Consider the following 19,926-nt stretch of genomic DNA (forward strand, 5'->3'; position numbering starts at 1 on the left):
AGGAACTAACCTGTAATCAAGCTGTTTTCAACACAGGTGTGCACACACACGTGCCCCTGTGGGATCAAGACTGAGAATAAAGTCAATACCAGAGAGCCTAAGTAGGGCCAGCTCTACAATGACTAAAAGAATCTGCTCTCGGGTGGCACCTGTGGCTCCAAGGAGTAGGGCGCCACCCCCATATACCAGAGGTGGCAGGTTCAAACCTGGCCCCGGCCAAAAACTGCAAAAAAAAAAAAAAAAATCTGCTCTCCCAGAAAAAAGTGATGGAGCACACATGTAGCTGTTCTATGTGAAGAATTACGGAGTAAGATCGTGGGCTCTAGATAATCAAAATGCTGATTTTGAAATCTGGCCAACTCTATGACCTTGAGCCAGTTACTAACCACTCTTGGTCTCAATTTCCTCATCAATAAAATAGTATATAAAGGCACTTTTCTCAAGAGGACTGTTGGGATAACTGAAGTAATCAATGTAACACACTTAGGGTTCCTCACGGTCACACAGTTAAGTGGTTTATAAATGGTCGCTATCGTTAACTGAAATACACAGTCGTTGGTTTATCAACCAACTAACTTGAAACTCTGCGTTTCCTAAGAATACCTTTTTACATCCCTGCAATAGCCACTGTGCCTAATATATGGACTTTTTTAAGAGAGAGGGTTTTGATATGTCTTTTTTTTTAATACCTGTTAAAAGGATTGTTTTGATGTGCCGTATTTACAGGTAAACAAGACTCATTTTTCACCTTGTATCCACATGGAGAAGTACAGTTTGGCGGGAGTCAGCCAACCCACTTGCCTTGAAACACCTTTTATCACAAAGTATTTATTGAACAAAAATAATATGACAGTAAAAATGATACATATATGAAAGTGAATGAAGATTTGCAGTCATAAAAAATACGTGTACAAAGAGACCAACGTTCAGGTTATATAGTTCTATAAAACTTTAGCCATAGCACTTTAACACTGATCAAGAAGACATATTAAAAGGAAATAAAGTTTCTTAATGTTCTTTGAAACCTATTTTCTGACTAAAATACTTCTGTTAAAAACACACACACAAACAGGATGAGGCAGAGCTATAAGAATTATACTTCAATATCTCCAGTTCTCTGATTATACAGCAAGAATTTTGATCCATCAAAAATTGTGGTGTTTTTCCATTTCTAATAAATGGATCTAGGGAATATCGTGATATTTAGAGGAATAGAAAACAAAAATCAGATTTATAGTTACTTGAATATTTTCAGTCAGCATTTACTTGTAAAAATTATACTAAATATTTTGGGTTGAGATTTTTGTAGGTTAATTTCCTTTGGTCTGTAAGAATCCTGCATATTGTATTCTTATCTGGCAAAACAATTTTTAAATGCTCTATCTTTATCTGGTATTTTACTTAACATACAGTTTGGGACCATAGCTAGAGGCATGAGGGGAATAGACTGAGCACCAATCATTGGCTTCCTTCAGGGGGCTGTGTGGCCTCAGGCAACTCCCAGCTTCTGGGGTGCCCTTGTCCTGAGCTGGAAACAGGTAGTGAGAAGCATCCTCAAAGGCCCTATAGCACCAACGTTTTATGTTCAGTAAATATCAGCTCCCTGGCCCAGCTCCTTTTATTATAATATGAAATTAATGTCACCCCCTAACAGGTTAAGGATAGTTTCTATTTGTGGATTTTGGAACTAGTCTCATTACTTTACAGCCAAAAAGGCATATTTTGGATTTTTTTCTCTTGATCAGGGCACACATGTCCAAAGAGATGCTCGATTCCAGTTTTACACTTCAGAATCTGTAAGTAACAAATCAATTATTTCAGATTTTCTTTCAAATTCAAGAAACATGTTTTCAACAATTCTCATTTTTTACCTTTTCTCCTAATCTCTGCCATTTAATGCCTCGTTGGATCAGTTATTTAGTTATATCTCAAATTGATTTCTTTTACTTTTGGGTTTTTTTTTTTTTTTTGTGGTTTTTGGCCAGGGCTGGGTTTGAACCCACCACCTCCGGCATATGGGACCGGCACCTTACTCGAGCCACAGGCGCCGCCCTTGATTTCTTTTACTTTTAATAAAGAATTAAATGAACCTAATCTTGAATTTAAAGCTGTTGGTACTTTCCAGTTCTCAAATCCTGCATTAGAATATTCTACTTCATGTACAGGTGTGGTGCCTTTGGACGGGATTTTGAAAGGAACAGAAAATGTGTTTGTTATCACTGCTCCAGACTACACAGGAATTGACTGCAGTGTTCCAAATTGTTAGGTAATCAGTTCCACAACAATGAGGTTTCTGAAGAATTTTTCTTGTCTTATTTCCTTCATTCTCACCATAAATGTTGTAAAATATAAAGCAGCGTAGCTTGAATTTCTCTCAATTTCCACAAGCCAGGCCTTCCATACCCCTCGTTCTCAATTTGCATTACAGCACTTTTTTTTAATCCATCAAAAATTATGAATACCTGTACATGCACAAAGGTAGCTGATGTTACAGAATTGTTTCTTTGTTGTTTAGATTTATCACTGGTCTGTGAGCCTCTTCCAAAGCATCAAGTTATTAAATTTGAATTATTGTTCCAGGGATTTAGAGAAACCCTGACTCACACTGACACCTTAAATGTATCGGGGCTCAGGATGCTCTATGGCAGGGGTCTTCAAACTACAGCCCGCGGGCCACATGAGGCAATGTGATTGTATTTGTTCCCACTTTGTTTTTTTTACTTCAAAATAAGATATGTGCAGTGTGCATAGGAATTTGTTCATAGTTTGTTTGGTTTTTTTTTAACTATAGTCCGGCCCTCCAACGGTCTGAAGGACAGTGAATTGGCCCCCTGTTTAAAAAGTTTGAGGACCCCTGTTCTATGGACTACTGAGAGAACCAGGGCTAATTTTATAGATTGAGAACATGCTAACCTAGGAAATGTTCTAAGGGCTTGGATAGTGTGAACTTGGGGTAGCTTTTCCAGCTCAGATTTTTTGGGGGCAAGAAATAGAAAAGATACTGTTCACAGATACGAGTTGAGACTTTCAAAGTTCATTTTTTTTTTTAAAAAATGCACTTTAAAATGTTTTCTTTTATGAATGTTTATTGTCTAAATATGGCTTAGTTCATTCTTACAAAAACATTACTTGGACATTACATTTACTAGATTTCAGTTCAGAAGAGGTTCTAAGGCAATTTTTATACAATTGAAAGCAAAAAAAGAAAAAGTGATAGGAATATGCTTTCATATTGCCCACTTGTGAAAAATAATGAAATTCTAATAGCTGTTTGATAACTCATTTTTATCTTTCACACATTTTCTCTCAATACTAAAAAATATATAAACCATTTACATAAAACTAAATGGAAAGAAGGCACAGCTGGTTATAGTGTATATAAGCACAGTTCAGCATATGCAGAATTAATGAGAAAAAAAGCTTCACAGCCTTATTAGTTATAATGAAAACCATTAAAAAAAAGTTCTTCACTGTCAACAGTGTTCAACATTTAAGAGCTAAGAAGATATAAAAACAAAAACATTAAAATTCACTTAATGCAAAACAGATTTTCATATATACTTGAATATATAAAAAAAAAAAAAACAGTTTTTAAAATGCTAACATAAATGTAGACTCTCCATGTCATGAAAAGTGCAAACCAAATTAACAGAGTTTCATAACATCTTTCCCATGACACAGGTAAAGTAGCGCATGGGGACATTTTTGATTCACCAGTTAGTCCTTAATTGTGGCGAGACATCATCAGGATTTCTGAGAATTGGAAGAAAGCAGGACTGGAGAAGCAGCTCTGTCCAAACCGGGGATTGGCACTGGCATGTGACCATTAAGCAGTGTGGGGAACTGTAGGGGACAAAAGATATTTCAGAAAATTATTGCAAATCTGTTGGAAAGAACATGAGTTCTTTATATTCCCAAACAGATCACAGTGTTTCAGTTCTCTCATCACCAATCTTATTTTACAAAATAATTAGAAGATGACAAAAAGGTCAAGATTACATAGAACAACAGAGGATAAGACCAGTGCTGTATGTATAAACTACTAATATGTACTTTAATTGTTGCTAGAGTATGGTTTTTGTTTGTTTTTGAGACAGGGTCTTGCTCTGTCACCCAGGGTAGAGTGCACAATCATAGCTCACTGTAACTTCAAACTCCTGGCCTCAAGGGATCCTCCTACCTCAGCCTCCAAGTTAGGATGAATTTTTTTTTTCTTCTAGAGATATGGTCCTACTTTGTTCACCAGACCGGTCTCCAACTCCTGGCCTCAAGTAATCCTCCCACCTTAGCCTCCCGAAGTACTGGGATTGCATGAGCCACTGCTTCCAGCCTCTCATACTATTTTTTAAAGGTTCCAAGCTATTTAGAATGTTGATTTGCTTTAAAAATTAAGAAAAAAAATTTTCTGAAAACCACAGACTCTACATGTGAGTCAGTAATTTCTAATACTCTATTTTGAAATTTGCCATCAGTTTTCTAGAGTACACTACACAAAGATGTTTCCCAGTAACTTTAAAATCAGGAATGTTTTTGTCTTAAAAGATTTAGAATAGAAAGATTATCTTTATTTTGGACCTGAGAATGTATTCTTTCCAATTAAAATGATAATTTACATCAGACTTACTAGATCACCCACAAGTGATAAAAAGCAAAATTAACTTGTGTTATTGGTAACCAGAATGATTAATAGTAGTATAAGAGGCATAAGCTTTAATAACAAGTTTCAGTCTAAAATACATCAGCTGTAATCCCAACTGAATAAAAATAATTAAAGGCCTCCTTTTGGTTCATACCTACTCATGAGATTTTTCATTGTCTAGATGATGTGTCGAAACAATTCCCTGGGTATCTTTTACAATAGCCTAATTCCAAATTTCAGCAGTAGATACCAAATTACAGAGCTTGGCACATGTTAGAAGTACAATAAATACCTATTGCAAAAATGTATTTATATGTTTTATTTTTCAAGCTGTTTCAGTAACTTGTGTTTAGTGCCTCATATTTATCAAGGGTGATCTTGTCATTTGATATCTGGGGGCTGTTACCTAAGTTTTGTTGACCCCATTTTATACATAAGAAAACAAGAGTTTTCAGATAAGTTCTGTTGACTAAAGGTCTCATTAAGCAGCAAAACCAAATTTGAAACTGACTGAAATCTGTACCAAACTGCCCAACTTTTAGGGGGCCAAGAGGCCTCTATTTCAGGTTCTCTAAAGGTTGTTGGTATATTCAGGTTTTTAATTCTTTTCTAAACTTTGGAGTTTTCATCTTTTTCTCAAATTTTTTCCATTTCGACTGTATTATTAAAACTATGCATGAAAAGTTTATATTCTTTAAAGGTCTGTGCTCCTGACCATTCTTCCCCATAAGATGAGCACTTGGAAGTTGGGCAAGTTTTGCATTTTCATTCTTTTGGTTTATTTGCATCTTTTCTCTTTTTGGTTTTTATCCATTTTACTGGTGTTTTCAAAAGAAATCAGTTTTGGTTTTGTTAATCTTCTGTTTGTTTGTTTTTTAATAAGTTGCTGATTCTTCCTTTAGCTCTTTATTTCCATACACTCAACTCCAATAGACCCTGGCTTTTCTAGCATGTCTCTTAGTCATCTTCACTGGCTCGTCTCCTGCCAAACACCCTTTCTTAAATTGCAGCATACTCCAAATTTTGGTCCTCAGCCTTCTTTCGGCCAGTACCATGCCTGGGCTTGACAAGCATCCCCAACCAATGTCCCTTCCCCACAAAGCCTGCTCTTCCCGTGCTCACTCTACGTCAGTGAAAATGGTGGTTAGGAACACACACCTAAACTTGAATCAGGGCTCTGCCACTTATTAGCGTACCGTCTTGGGGAAACGGAATAACATCTCTATGCCTTAAAGAACTTTCTCTTCTTTAAAGGAGAACTATTGGGAGCATTAAATGAGAAGCCACAAAAAATGCTTACAACGATGTCTGGCGCACAATAAACCCTCAATAAATGTCACCTATTGTTACCAGTAGCATTTCCAGTCTTTTAATCACTTAGTAATCATTGCCTCTTTCTACTTTTCACTACCTACTTACTCCTCAAACTCAGTCTTCCTCTCAGTCTTGCCTCTGAAATGTCTTCTAAATTTATGCCAGTGCCCACTGTTCTAATCCAAAAGATGGTTCTTAGCTCACTCTTTATAGTTTGATCATTTCCTGTTATCTTCCTGTCCTGTCCTCTTGCCAGTTCTTCCTCCACGCTGGTAGCAGTGAGTGATATTTTTCTAAAATAGAGATGTCACCTTCCCTGGCTCCACTTAAAGAGATTCAAGGAGAGCCGCCTGAGCTCCCACTCAAGGCCCACAGCAGCCTTTCTGACCTGGTCTCCTTTTACCCAGTCCCTTCCTGAGCAGGCGTTTGTATCCCCATCACGCAGATCAAGTAGTCTAAAACGTGCTCTCTATCCAAGTCCTGTCCCTTCTTGCAAGCTCAGATGCCGCTTCTACCTGGGAGCCTTTGTCCAGTCCCCAGCTGAAAAGTGCCATTGTGGCCTTTGGGTTCCTGTAGCACTTTGCTGACTCATCTGCTAGCCACATACTCTAAGTCCCCAGAGGCCCTGCAGCAGAGCACGGCAAATATTTGCTGCGTTAGATTTGCTGAACTAAGAATTACAGAACACATTCTCAATTAAAAACCCGATTCGTTCCACTGGTTCCAAGATGTACCTGTCCCTGGTAGATATATTCCAAATTGGATCAAAATGGCTTTCAAAAGTTGTGGTGGAACAGAACTCCTGTAGACAATGTCAGACTGTCCAATTGAAACAGCTTTCACTTTGTATACCAAGGTTCTACGTTGACATTTAGCACAATGTCTCCGGCACTTCTCTTCTTTACTGAAACGTTTCTCAGTCACAAAGCATACCCCTTCCAGAAAGGTGCCTTGTCTTCCCTCTCCTTCCCTGAAATTCTTCAATATCTGCTGGAACCTGCTGTAATCATTGTATCGGGGACCCTTTGTATAAGAGGCTTTCGGCTCTGTCAGCTGAACCGCAGGATTCTGACACCTTACTGATCATGACAATGGGAAACCTGCCAACATCACTTACAATCTACAGGCCAAGTCTTTTTTTTTTCTTCCTTCACCATATTTACAACATATGTGAAAGAGGTTTGTTATTTTGAAAGAAAATTATTTTCATTAGTTTAAAAGGGGCATTGCTAATAGCAATCTTGAATTCTAAAAATCTACCTGTTGTAATATCTAGCTTTAAAAATCAGAAGCTATTACTCTTCTTGCCCTGTTTTGTTGTTTTACCATTTTCAGAAGTGCTACTTTCAGCTTTTACCACATTTAATTGCTCTTTTCATAGGAAGAGTAATAATATTTTTAAGGTACAAAACTGGTTTTCCTTAGTCTCATGAATCTGACCATGAAAAGAGGACCCAAGGCCATGCAACCCATCTGCCATCCAGACCAGGTTGTATTTTTTTTTCTCCAGGGTTGTATTTTGAATGGTTCCAGCATAGAGAACAGGTCCATTTGATGAAATTAAAATTAAAGTTAAAATTCTACGCAGGTAGGCTTTAAACGCAGTGATTTCTTCTGCAGAATTCTAAATGGAAATTAGAAACCTCTGGTTTGCAGTGCTTCTTAGACTGTGATTCCCGGACCAAAAGCATCACTAGCAACTTGAAAGAAAAAATTTCTTTCAAGAAATACTGAAAAAGTCCCATCTCAGACCTACTAAGTCAGAAACTCAGGGGTTGGGACCCAGAAATCTTTATTTTAACACACCCTCTGCGTGACTCTGTTGCACACTGACTTTGAGAACCACCAGCCTACAGCAGTGATGAAAGAGTAGAGGGAATGTGCAGCTCACACAGAGCCTGATAAAGTGTAGAGTCATCCCTGTGCACAGGACCATTGTTACTACTGAGAGGACCAGGCTGGAAAGAACCCCCAATCAATAGTTCTCCACGGCTTCGGGAGGAGGGCACCAAGCCCTGCACCCCTCGGGGCAGAATTCCCAGTAAGAGGAAAGTAAGAGGCCACTTATTATTCACCAATACCTACTAAACTCTGCAGAGATTCCAGGATTGGAGGAGTATTACAGTCCCTATTCCCATAGAGCTCCCCTCAGCCAGACAACTCACTCCTGTTCTAAATAGTAGAAGACCACTGATTTACTCTCGAGACTTTCAGGAAATGAGGTGTTTCAATCTCCCCACCAGAGAATTAGTATTCTCAATTTAAATTTTTCCTAATACTGTATTTGCTCATTGTTTTTTATTCACTTTTTCGATTATTTTCCTGCCTGCGTTAGAAATGGTTAAAAAGCAAAATGTTGGCTATGCGTCACCATAGCTCAATTTCTTGTGATGGGAATAAAGGCAGGGTGTGGGGGAGAGACGGAAACCCAATTACTCCACGGATATAGTCACATCAGGACACCCTACCCCAAGCCCACTAGGATTCCAAAGAAGCAAAATAGCAATCAGAACCTCATGAGCTCCACCCTTCTTCCAACAAGACCCTAAATCCCAGCACTTACAGCTCCTAGCACAGGGGAAATGCTCAGCAGATAGTAACCTTGACAAGCAAACTGACCAACTCAGAAGATCATGGAGACCTGACATTTTTAAACCACTTACCTTTCTCAACATCTCTTTTGCAAATTCATTTACATAGCGATAATTATGAGCATCATTTGTGTGCCAAGCAACGTACTAGGTGCTAGGGAACAAACCCCACAGTGAGCAGGACACAGTTCTGGTCTGCTGGGGAGACTGCCAGATCAGCAGAAAGTCCTAATGCTAAGTGCTAAATGCAGCGGGAACCAAAGCGCCTGGGGGCGAGCCACATGGGGGACATGGGGCACAGGGTGGGTGAGACAGCGCACAAAGGAAGTCTGCACCGAGTCTACCCTTGCTCCATTCCTGTCCCTAGGATACTTGCCACCTACACTCACACACTCAAACAGTAACAATCTTTGGGTCTTAAAAGAGGAAATACTAGGGCGGGCTGGGCACGGTGGCTCACGCCTGTAATCCTAGCATTCTGGAAGGCCGAGGCAGGTGGATAGCTTGAGCTCAGGAGTTTGAGACCAGCCTGAGCAACAGCAAGAACTGGTCTCTAAAAATAGCTGGGCATTGTGGCAGGTGTCTGTAGTTTCTGCTACTAAGAGGCTGAGGCAAGAGGATCTCTTGAGCCCAAGAGTTTGAAGTTGCTGTGAGCTATGATGCCACAGCACTCTATCAGGGGGAGACAAAGTGAGACTCTACCTCCAAAAAAAAAAAAAAAAAAGAGGAGGGTGGAGCCTACTGCTCAAGGAGTAGGGCACCAGCCCCATATGCCGGTAGTGGCAGGTTCAAGTCTGACCCCAGCCAAAAAAACTGCAAAAAAAAAGAGGAAATGCTGATTTCCACATGATAGCAAGTGATGCCACTGCAAGGTCATAGTGCGTGAGTGAACACAGAATGTGCTCATCTAGCAGAGTTCAGTGAGACAAAGCAGCTAAGTCTTCATTATTTTTTAACCAAATTCCCTGGATGCTCCTTTTTTAATTACAGAACAAGGAAAACTTGATAATGATTCATAGAATCATCAAGTAACTTTTCTATATGAAAAAATAGTACACTATTTTTATTTTAAAATTCATTTCAAAGGAATTGCTACATTAATGGGATTTTTTTCTTCGTTTTGAGGCTGAGTCTCTCACTCTATCACCCTGGGTAGTTTCTTCTATTTTTAGTAGAGATTTGGGGGAGGGAGGGTTCTCACTCTTGCTCAGGCTGGTCTCGAACTCCTGAGCTCAGAAGATCCACCCAACTCAGCCTCCCAGAGTGCCTCCCAGATTACAGGCATGAGCCACCTCACCTGGCCCATTAGCAGGATTAGTATTTTAAAGGCTTTCATGAGCTTTTATAAAAAAAAAAAAAAATGTTTTTAAGTTCTACCTTTTCCTATAAATTCCCAGTTTTCATAGTCAAATGAAAATATCCAAAACACCTCAACGATGAATTGTGCCATTCTGGATACCTGGCATTTCTGTCTCAGTGACAGCGTCTGCCTCTGAAGGTTCATTAGCAAGAACTCCCTTTCACATTTTAACCAAACATACAGCAGAACTCACTGTCACCTTTGCAGGATTCCTTAGAAGTTCAACGTGTAAAATTTCCAAGTGCTCACCTGGAACAGTGTGTTTGGTCCTTGCAGCCTGGCAGGACTCAGCGGAGCAACTGGACTGAGGCTGCTCCAGAAGTGTATGCTGGACAGCAGTGGACTTGGGGTCAGGAGCAGTCCATTTGGTGTCTGTGAAGCAAAGCAAACAGACTTTTTGATACAGGTTCACCTGCCAGCAGCCATGATCAACAGCAGCAGAATGGATAGGTGTGCTAGGCATGGGCCAACAAACAGCCTCACCAACTCAGGAAAATCTCAGCAACTTCTATTTCTATTTCCTGTCAACAGTTTACTTTAAATTTTCTGCAATGCTAAATGTATTAACAATTTTATAAAGGAAAGACATATTGACAAATTACCTTCCCTAAGCATTCTAGTGGAAAACTCCTTTTGCCCAAAAGGTTTACCTTCACGAGCTCCCCCACCTCAGATTAAACAGAAAGAGTTAGTGCATAACAAAACAGGATCCCTTGGCTGGGCACCCGTAGCACAGTGGTTACAGCGCCAGCCACATGCACTGAGGCCGGCAGGTGTAAACCTGGCCCAGGCCAGCTAAATAACAATGACAACTATAACAAAAAAGTAGCTGGATGTTGCGGCAGGTGCCTGTAGTCCCAGCTACTTGGGAGGCTGAAGCAAGAGAATCGCTTAAGCCCAAGAGTTTGAGGTTGCTGTGAGCTGTGACACCACAGCACTCTACTGAGGGCAAAATAATGAGACTCTGTCTCAAAAAAAAAGAAAAGAAAACAGGATCCCATGGAAGAGCTTTTATCGCTTCTCATCTGTATTTTCTTAATTTTCTACAGTGTACATCCATTACTTGGGTTACAAACACATTTTTTAAAAGCTTCCCAAGCTTCACCATGCACATCAACAATCCTTCAACAAGTTTAGGTTTGCTGTTAAAATACCCTGTTGTGGCTTCCTCAGAAGCTCTGAGCAGGGTTTTCCATGTTCCGCTCTGGACATGGAGTTGATGAGAGTCCATCGTCCAGCAGTGGTTTGGGAGGAGAGGCCTCCTTGTCAGCCTGGGTGTAAAGCCAAGGCTCGGGAGGGTTGCCTGGGAGCGCACCACGGACTGCACTTGTGGGCGTATGTGCGCAGGGTCCTGGCTTGCAAACCAGCCAGCGGGGAATCAACGGTGGCCTGCTGCACCTTGGGTGACGAGGAGCCCCTCGGTGGCTTTGTGATGTCAGTGAGGCGCTCTGTGTAAGCAGCACCACAGCAAAGGCGCCCACCCTTCAGACTGCATCACGCTGGACACTAACATGTTATTTTTTCTTAGAATTGGCCTCTGTAGCATCATTAATTATCAAGAGCATTTGGCTTAGACCTACATTGAAAGGTCTGCTCTCTTCAGCAGAATGGAAACACACACGCAAAGCTCCTCTGTGAAGCTACTGAAAGGTAAACACATTTACACCAAATTACCTGAGTCGTTGGTTCATGGTATTTCCTACACACTGAATGACCTATGAGGTTAGTAGGATAAATACACGTCTTGAATAAGCTTCCCATTTGTTCTAGTCCAAGGCAATTTCACAAGTATGCCAGGCCATCTGGCCTAACAGTTAAAAATTAACAGCTCAGCATGAGCTCTCCCAGGGGTCCAATCTCAGAATTGCTACTAACTACCTAGGTGACCCTAGGAGGCATGTGATGGACCCTCTCTGCCTCCGTTTCCTAATCTGTAAAATGGGGATAATAAAAAGTACCTAGAATTACAGGTTCTTAGTATGTGCTTGGCACACAGAAATGCTGGGCTAGCGTTAAAGACTGTTCTCAGGCTCAGTACTTCATAGGTATTTTCAGATGAATAAACAGTAATTAAAAGTGTACCTGACATACTAAATGCATTTCATCTATTCATGAGGGAGATTCTCAACTGCATACAGAAAAGTACTTAACGCTCTAAAACAAACTCCACTGACTCAGATGGAACTTCCAGGCTCCTCTCAGTTGTGTGAAGCTCAAGTCCACAAGTTCAGGTGATCTGACAATTGCTATTTGCATGTTACTCTGGGGCCAGGTTCCAACCACAGTGCGTCGCATTAACCCGTAATGACCAGTGTGAACAGGGCCTTCTGATTTGCCCATCAGTCAAAGTTCTCAAAGCACAGCAGAGACAATGAGTCTTTGGAACCACAAAACATAGCTATTCCTTCATCCATGGCCATAAATACACACCCATTCCTTTCTAATCCTCTGAGCAATATATAAGGTACAGAATTTACATTTCCATAGTCTAAAATTTGCACCCATGTCTGGGTTTCAGACGTTTGCACATTTGTTTCTAAGGGATACAGGATGTGCTCAGAATACAGTAGCCTTCTGTTTCTCATGTTTAATATGTCTGAAATGTCTCCTATAATATATGCAGATAAACACTGTGAAATGACTTCATTCCCTCCTCTCCCTCCCGTCCTGTTCTCCCTGAAGATCTTGTGGCCTTAAAGAAAGAACTATTTGGTTGCTTTTTTAAGGAGAGTTCCTATAAAACCTGCCCTGGGTTATCTCCTGACATGGCCCTGGGTCAGGCAGGTGGGCTGAGCCCGAGGGCTGAGCACTAGAGAAGCCACAAGACCCCTGCTTCCTTTCCCTCCCCAAAGACCAGCCTGGCCCGTGAGGAGCTCCTGAACCCGCAGGCTGTCAGGGAAGGAGATGCCCGTGGGCAGCTGGTACTCAACTTGCAAGGCGGGCAGGGGACAACCTCCGCCCAGTGTCCCCTTTTCATTCTCACACTTAACACAGAGTCTTCTAAAAAGCCCACACGTCTGAGCCAAACAGCGTGAGCTGGCATCCAGACGTGCCCACCTGTGTGCCCTGGTGTGTGGCCCTCTGCCTGGGCCATGTCCTCTAACACCTCCTCCCTCCTCCCCTGGCTCCCTGTGCCCTTCAAAATGCCACCTCCTCAAAGGAGACTTTCTCTATCTCGCCTCAACCAGATGGAATTTCTTTCCTCTGAATCTTTGTAACACTTTGTAACCACGTTTTTTCTTAACAATTAATGTGTTCTGCCACGTGTGTATTATGGTAATTTGCATATTTCCTTTTACCTGTTTCCATAGCCTTGCAGGTATTTGCTCATTTTTATTCCCTGTGCAGTTCTCAGCTCCTAAACACTAAAGCAATCAGCAGCTCTAAATATGTCTTGTCCCTGGCACATCCCTGTCCCTGGCACATTCCCCTGCTGGCAGCAGACCAGCGCAGCCAGAGGTGAGTGGCCCGCAAGTTGGGGGCCTCCCCCGCCCACACTCGCTCCCATCACCCCTGAGCTCCACCTCCTGTCACATCAGCGGCAGCGTTAGATTCTCACAGGAGCGCGACCCCTACTGTGAACTGCACTTGCGAGGGATCTGGGTTGGGCACTTCCTTAAGAGAATCTAATGCCTGATCTGAGGGGTAGAGATAATGCACTTGAATCATCCTGAAACCATATTCCCCACCCCGCAGTCTGTGAAAAATTACCTTCCATGAAACCAGTTCCTGGTGCCAAAAAGTTTAGAGAATTCCGCCCTATTGGATAGCTTCCTTTGGTATGCCCACATGCTCAAACTTCATCACCTTCTTCCCACATCCAGCTTTTGAAGACTTCCCTTTGACAGTATCACCGTTTATGCACCCCCTCAACTCATTAACAGAGTGTGCAGCATGTCAGGTCAGGTGTCAAAGACAAGGACAAAACAAGACATCCCTGCACTCACAGGGCCAAGAAGCACCAGCCTCCAGTCACCATCATGCAAAATGCCTTCCACCCACTGCAAGCTCCAGACATGGCTTCTGAAGACTTCCTTAAACTCACTTTCTTTCCTATTATCCCTTCATTTCCACTGCTGCTGCACCCAGGCCTCTGTCACCTCACAGACGGCATTCTACAAAAGCCACCTCACCCAGTCCACCTGCCCCAGGCCTCCCTCCCCGATTCTGTACACCGTCACCAAATCAACTGCCCCCAAACACTAGGTCCATTCAAAATTCTTTCGTAGAATTTTGAAAATTCAGAAAAAAAGGGACGACCTCCTGAGTCACAACTTGAGGTTCCCCTGGACCCTGTTTCAGACACTCCCTAATCTCCATACATGAGATTCATCTCTCTGAATTTGCTTGATGTATCCTGAGCTCGTGTCATATACACAGAAAACCACAGAATGGCCCTGACCGCTCAGCCCAGGCTTCCCTGGGTTACAGACCTTTTCCTCATCCATTTCCATGGTTTAATCACTCTGTACGTACCAATGATGCCCTACCTTTGCCTCTAGCCCCAAACTCTTTCCTTAGCTCCAGATGAACTTATTCACCTGAAGGTCTTATAGGTTCCTCAAACTCAACCGTGGCCAAAATTGAACCTTTAACCTTTCCCCATGAGTTCATCCTTCCTCCCATGCTCCTCATACTCAACCTGGATCTGTCCCACCCCCAACCCAGTGAGCCACCAGGTCCTGCTGCTGGAATCTCTTAAGTCTCTCTTCCAGCCATCCCCTCCGGGGCCCCCACCAGCACGGCCTTCCACCTGGAATACTACAATGGGTCCTAAGTGGCTCCAGCTTGCCCCCTTCCCAATCCACGCCATCAGGGTGATTCCTAACACACAGTTCAGATGGTCACTCACATCCCTTCCATGCTGCCCAATGCCACCTCCTTTGCTGTTGCAATTCATCCTCCCATGTAACAATTGCTGTCCCTACCTCCCCAGTCACAAAGCTGCCCCACGCCTTTATGCCCAGCCCCATGCTGTTCCTCTGCCTACAACACCCTCCTCACCCTGTCTGCCACAAAAACTCCCAATCCTTCAGCGCCTAGCCTAAGTTTGATCACCCGCTCTCCATGACGTAATTCCCCAAGTCTAGCACAGTTATTAACACCTTCTTCCCTACTGTTTCCTCTGTATTCTATCTGAGATACTATCTGAGGCTACTGCAGGTAAGCTATGAGCTCCTAACTGGCAGGGACTATTTTACCCACTTTTGGAGCAGCTTAGTCAGGCCTGTCATGGCTGGGTCCTACAGTCATGAAAACAACATGGGTACTTCTGGTGTCCTTTCTAGGTCTTATTAAAAAAAAAAAAAAAAAATCAGGCTCAGCGCCTGTAGCTTAGCAGGTAGGGCGCCAGCCACTTACACCAGGGCTGGCAGGTTCGAACCTGGCCCAGGCCTGCCAAAAACAATGACAACTGTAACAATAAAACAGCCAGGCATTTTGGCAGGTGCCTGTAGTCCCACCTACTTGGGAGGCTGAGGCAAGAGAATCACTTAAGCCCAAGAGTTTAAGGTTGCTGTGAGCTGTGATCCCAGGGCACTCTACCAAGGGTGATATAGTGAGACTATCTCAAAAAAAAAAATCAGTGTTCACTAATTATTTCTTAACAGATTCTAATAGGAATTTTTGTTTCACAACTTAAACATCTAAGCAGCTATTAATTTCCCATCAAAACAAATCAAAATTCCTCAATTCATTTTCAGGGTCCTCCTTAATTTCCCACCACCCTAAATTATACCCTATATTACATCCTGCACTGCAAGTTTAGCTGCTGGCCAGTAACTGTAAACTCATGAGAACAGGAACTGGGTCTATCTTGCTGACCTCTGTATCCCCAGGTGCCTAGCAAGCCCATGATATTCAACCAGGAGCTCCCAAACGAATTAACAAATAATAGGCATTTGTTACCTGACTTGACTAAAGAGGCCATAGCTCAACTACTCAAGGATTTGCTGACCACTTAATTCGGTGACCTCAGATACTGGTAAGTCATTCAGGCTTTAGGAAAGTGAAGAAAAGCTAGGTGACTACTGCAGGTTGTACCAACTAACATCACTGATCTCTGACTCCCACGGAGGCCAATGGAAACCAAGACAAGGCCACTGTGGAGTTAAAAAGAGTCTTAAAAGGAGACTGTTAATCTCTGGAAGGGCCTAGAGTTGTCTAAATTCAGGAGTCTCAACAGTGGGCTTAAAATACTCAGCGAACCCTGGTGTAAACAGATGTGGTGTCATCCATGGTTTGTGGTTCACTTCTAGAGCACAGAGTAGATTTAGCATCATTCTTTAAGGGCCCTGGGATTTTTCAGAATGGTGAGTTAAGCACTGGCTTCAAATTCAATTACCAGCTGCATTAGCCCCTGACAAAAGGCAAGCTGTACTTTGAAACTTTGAAGCCAGATACTAACTTCTCCTCTCTAGCTATGAATGTCCTAAATGGTACCCTCTGCAATAGAAGGCAATTTCATCTACAATGAAAATCTCTTGTTTGGCGTAGCCACCTTTGTCAGTAATCTCCGCAGTATCTTATCCGTAACTCCCTGTAGCCTCTACATCACCTGTTCTTGCCCCACCCTGCCCTTTTATGCCACAGAGAGGGCTGCTTTCCTTAAACCTTACAAACCAACCTCTGCTGGCTTCAAACTTTAATTTTCTATTTCTATCCTCATAGAATTGAAGAATCAGGGCCTCGCTGTCGATTAGGCTCAAAGGAATGTTGTGGCTGGTTTGATCTTCTGTCCAGACCAGTAACTTTCCCCATGGACTCCAGATGGACTGATTCACCTGCAGGGCATAACAGCCTCAGCAATCAGGCGGTTTGGCTTCGGTATCATTCCTGTGCTGACTGGAGCAGCACTTTTTACTTGCTTCAAGAACTTTTCCTTCGCATTCACCACTTGGCTAACTGTGGCTCAAGAGGCCGGGCTTTTGGCCTATCCTGGCTTTGGACGTGTCTTCCTCCCTATCATGGTGAGCTTTTAGTTTACAGTGAGAGATGGGAGATGTGTGACTCTTCCTTCCCCATAAACACTTTAAAGGCCATTGTTGAATTATTAATTGTCCTGATAGGGTTGTGTCTCAGGGAATACAGGGAGGCGTAAGGAGTGGAAGAGAGATGGGGAACAGCCGGTCTGTGGAGCAGTCTGAACACACATGGCAGTATTCAATCAAGTTCCTCATCTCACAGGGGCACAGTTCATGGTACCCCCAAACATTTACAAAAGTAACATCCAAAATCTCTGATCACAGATCACTACAATAATGAAAAAATTTGAAACATTGTGAGAATTACCAAAACATGACCCCGTGATACCAAGTGAGCACACAGTTAGAAAGATGACAATGACAGAATTGCTCAGCACAGGAATGCCACAAACCTTCGATTTGTAAAAAAAAAAAAAAAAGCAAAACCAGTATCTACAAAGCACAATAAAATGGGGTCTGCCTGCCTGTGTTTAGTAAGGTCCCTGGAGGCAATGGTGACCATGTGACATGGGACATGCTGAGACTCTGACTTCTCCCTTTCTTCCTGCCTTCTCAAAATAAGCTATCTTGAGAATTTCACGTCCAGGTTATCGAGTTTTTCCAGCACACCCCCTACTTCTCTTCCTAAGCCCACCCTTAAGAAAGTTTGTAGGAGGCTTCCACAGATGACCAAGTATTTGTGGGCACAGGATGTCACACAGCACAATCCACAGAGGAAAGGATGTTTCTGTAACAGAGAATGCCCAGGGGGGTGGGAAGTCAGTCAGGCAGAGGGGGCAGTGATGCTGCCTTTGGGGACAGCTTCACTCCCCAGGGTTCCTTCACTCCTGTGCCCTGGGGAGATTTCAGGGACAGGGGCTCAGCCCTCAGGCTGAGGTGAATGGCATTGCACAGCAGGCTTTCCACTGCCATCTCTGGGCACACCCTGCGGCAGCTGAGCCTAGGGGAGGAAGCTCTGAGAATGCTAACCTTACCCCCTGGGCTCCGAACCTACATGACCCGAGCCTTGTCAGGTCACGATAGAGCTTCCTGGGAAGGCCCTGACTGACTTCTGGGAAACCACCTAGGTGAAACGGGCAGGGAGAATTCAGCTGTGAACAGATGCCACCCCCGTGAGCCTGGTCTCTGCCCCCTCTGGTTTTTCCCTCTTAGCACTACTCTCCCTCCCCGTGGGGCACCTTGGCTGTTCAGAGCAGAGCAGAACGTGGAGTTCGAGTCCTGAGGCTCCCCCATCTCCCACACACGGCGACTCCCTTAGTTCTGAGAAAGTACGGCACACTACCTAGCACCCTCCCTCCCCTAGCCCAAAGGCCCTGGTTCAGCCTGGGCCCCAAGCCCTCCTCGTCCCTCCCTCCCTCTCTCCTCAGGGAAGTCCTGGTCCTGTTTTTGGATTTCCTGGCACTAACTCAACTGCCAAAGCCCCACCCTCAGAGCTTGGCTGAGGACCCTTCACTCTCAGCTGTCTCAGACACGGGTTCTCTATTGTTTGGAGATAGGGCTTCACTCTGTCCTCTGGGCTAGAGTGCAGGGCCTCTGTGTAGCTGAGAAGTTTTCTATTTTTGGTAGAGATAGGGGCTCATTATGTTACCCAGATTTGTCTTGAACTCCTGGCCTCAAGCGATCCTCCTGCCTCAGCCTCCCAAAGTGCTGGGATTACCAACCACTGTCCCTATTCAGACAGAAGTCCTCTGTTAAGTGTCCTGGCTTTGCTATCCTCTCCTTGGCGTTAGCCGCTCAAGCCGGTTCTACCTCCTGGTCCTCCACTTTGCAACCATTCTTTGGCATTCATCCTCAATCCCTCTCTGTGACTTGGTCTCTCCTCTTCTCAGCCCACGGTGTGGTCCGCAGCCCTGCCAAGGGGAGCCACCTCAGTTCACAAGATCCACGTCCAGAAACACGGGGCTCACGTGAGGTCTAGTGTTTGTCCCACTGAGTGCAGAGCAGGTGACACGGTGAACACAAACATTGACATCAGCTGGCCTCAGCCTGGCTTCGGGGCCTCTCGGTCTTATAGCTGTGAACCCAGAGGAGACCAGCAAGAAGATCCCCCTCGGCCTGCTTCTCAGCTTACTCCTCTGAGCTACTCCTGGAGCAGCTGTTTCTGAGTCACTGGATGATGCCTGATTAGAGAGCACACGTGCTCATTCCGAGCGGAACTGCTGAGCCCTCAGCCCTGTCCTCTGTGGCACACACGTTACCACCAACTCACAAGCTTGAGCAGCCACAGAATCCCCGGGCCACAATCCATGCAGAAGCAGCCATGGAGAGCAAAGTGGCAAAGAGCTGCTTTCCGCTGCTCGGTCACTGCTGTCGTGAGCAGGAACAGCAGCCTTCCCGCAGTGGAGATGCGGACAGCAGACAGCGTGGATTCCCCAGGCAGACTAACCGGGTTCAAATTCACTGCTACCACCTATTAGCTGTGTGACTCTGGGTGACTTGCTTCATTCATCTCAGCTGGGAAATGGGATGATGATAACAGTACAGGCTGAGCATCCCAGATCGGAAACCCAAACTCCAAAATGCCCCCAAAGCTGAAACTTTGTGAGTGCCGACATGACACTCAAAGGAAACACTCATTGGAGCATTTCAGAGTTTGAACGTGGGATGCTCAAACAGTAAGCATGATGCACATATTTCTCTCTTTTTTTTCTTTCTTTTTGCCTTTTCTTTTTCTTTTGAGATAGAGTCTTACTTTGTCACCCAGGCTAAGTGCATATTAGTAACTCCCTCCAACCTCAAACTCTTGGGTTTAAGTAATCCTCCCCACTTAGCTTCCAGAGTCAGAGGAGACTACAGGTGTGCACCACCAGGCCTGACTAATTAAAATTTTTTTTTTTTTGTAGAGACATGGTCTCACTATGTTCCCCCAGGATGATACAAATTTCTGGCCTTGAGTGATCTTCCCATTTTAGCTTCCCAAAATGCTAGGATTACAGGTATGAGACACTGAGGCCAGCTTAATACAAATATTTCAAAATCCAAAACACTTACGGTCTCAAGCACTTTAGAAATGAATATTGAATATGGATCTACACCCTG

The 19,926-nt window shown here is 43.6% G+C and overlaps 1 protein-coding gene across 1 annotated transcript in view; it reads right to left on the minus strand.

Annotated features, from left to right (window-relative positions):
* Positions 1-808: 808 nt before the first annotated feature.
* The window catches only part of ELK3 (ETS transcription factor ELK3), a 75,058-nt gene continuing 55,940 nt past the window's right edge, over positions 809-19,926 (minus strand). The window contains exons 4-5 of the mRNA XM_053585275.1: positions 10,154-10,276; positions 809-3,843 (exon numbers count right to left, since the gene is read on the minus strand). Coding sequence (XP_053441250.1) covers positions 3,745-3,843; positions 10,154-10,276 — 222 coding nt within the window. The 3' untranslated portion in view covers positions 809-3,744. The remainder of the gene's footprint in view (positions 3,844-10,153; positions 10,277-19,926) is intronic.

Source organism: Nycticebus coucang, chromosome 3 (genome assembly GCF_027406575.1).
Source record: "Nycticebus coucang isolate mNycCou1 chromosome 3, mNycCou1.pri, whole genome shotgun sequence".
NCBI classification, from domain to species: Eukaryota; Metazoa; Chordata; class Mammalia; order Primates; family Lorisidae; genus Nycticebus; species Nycticebus coucang.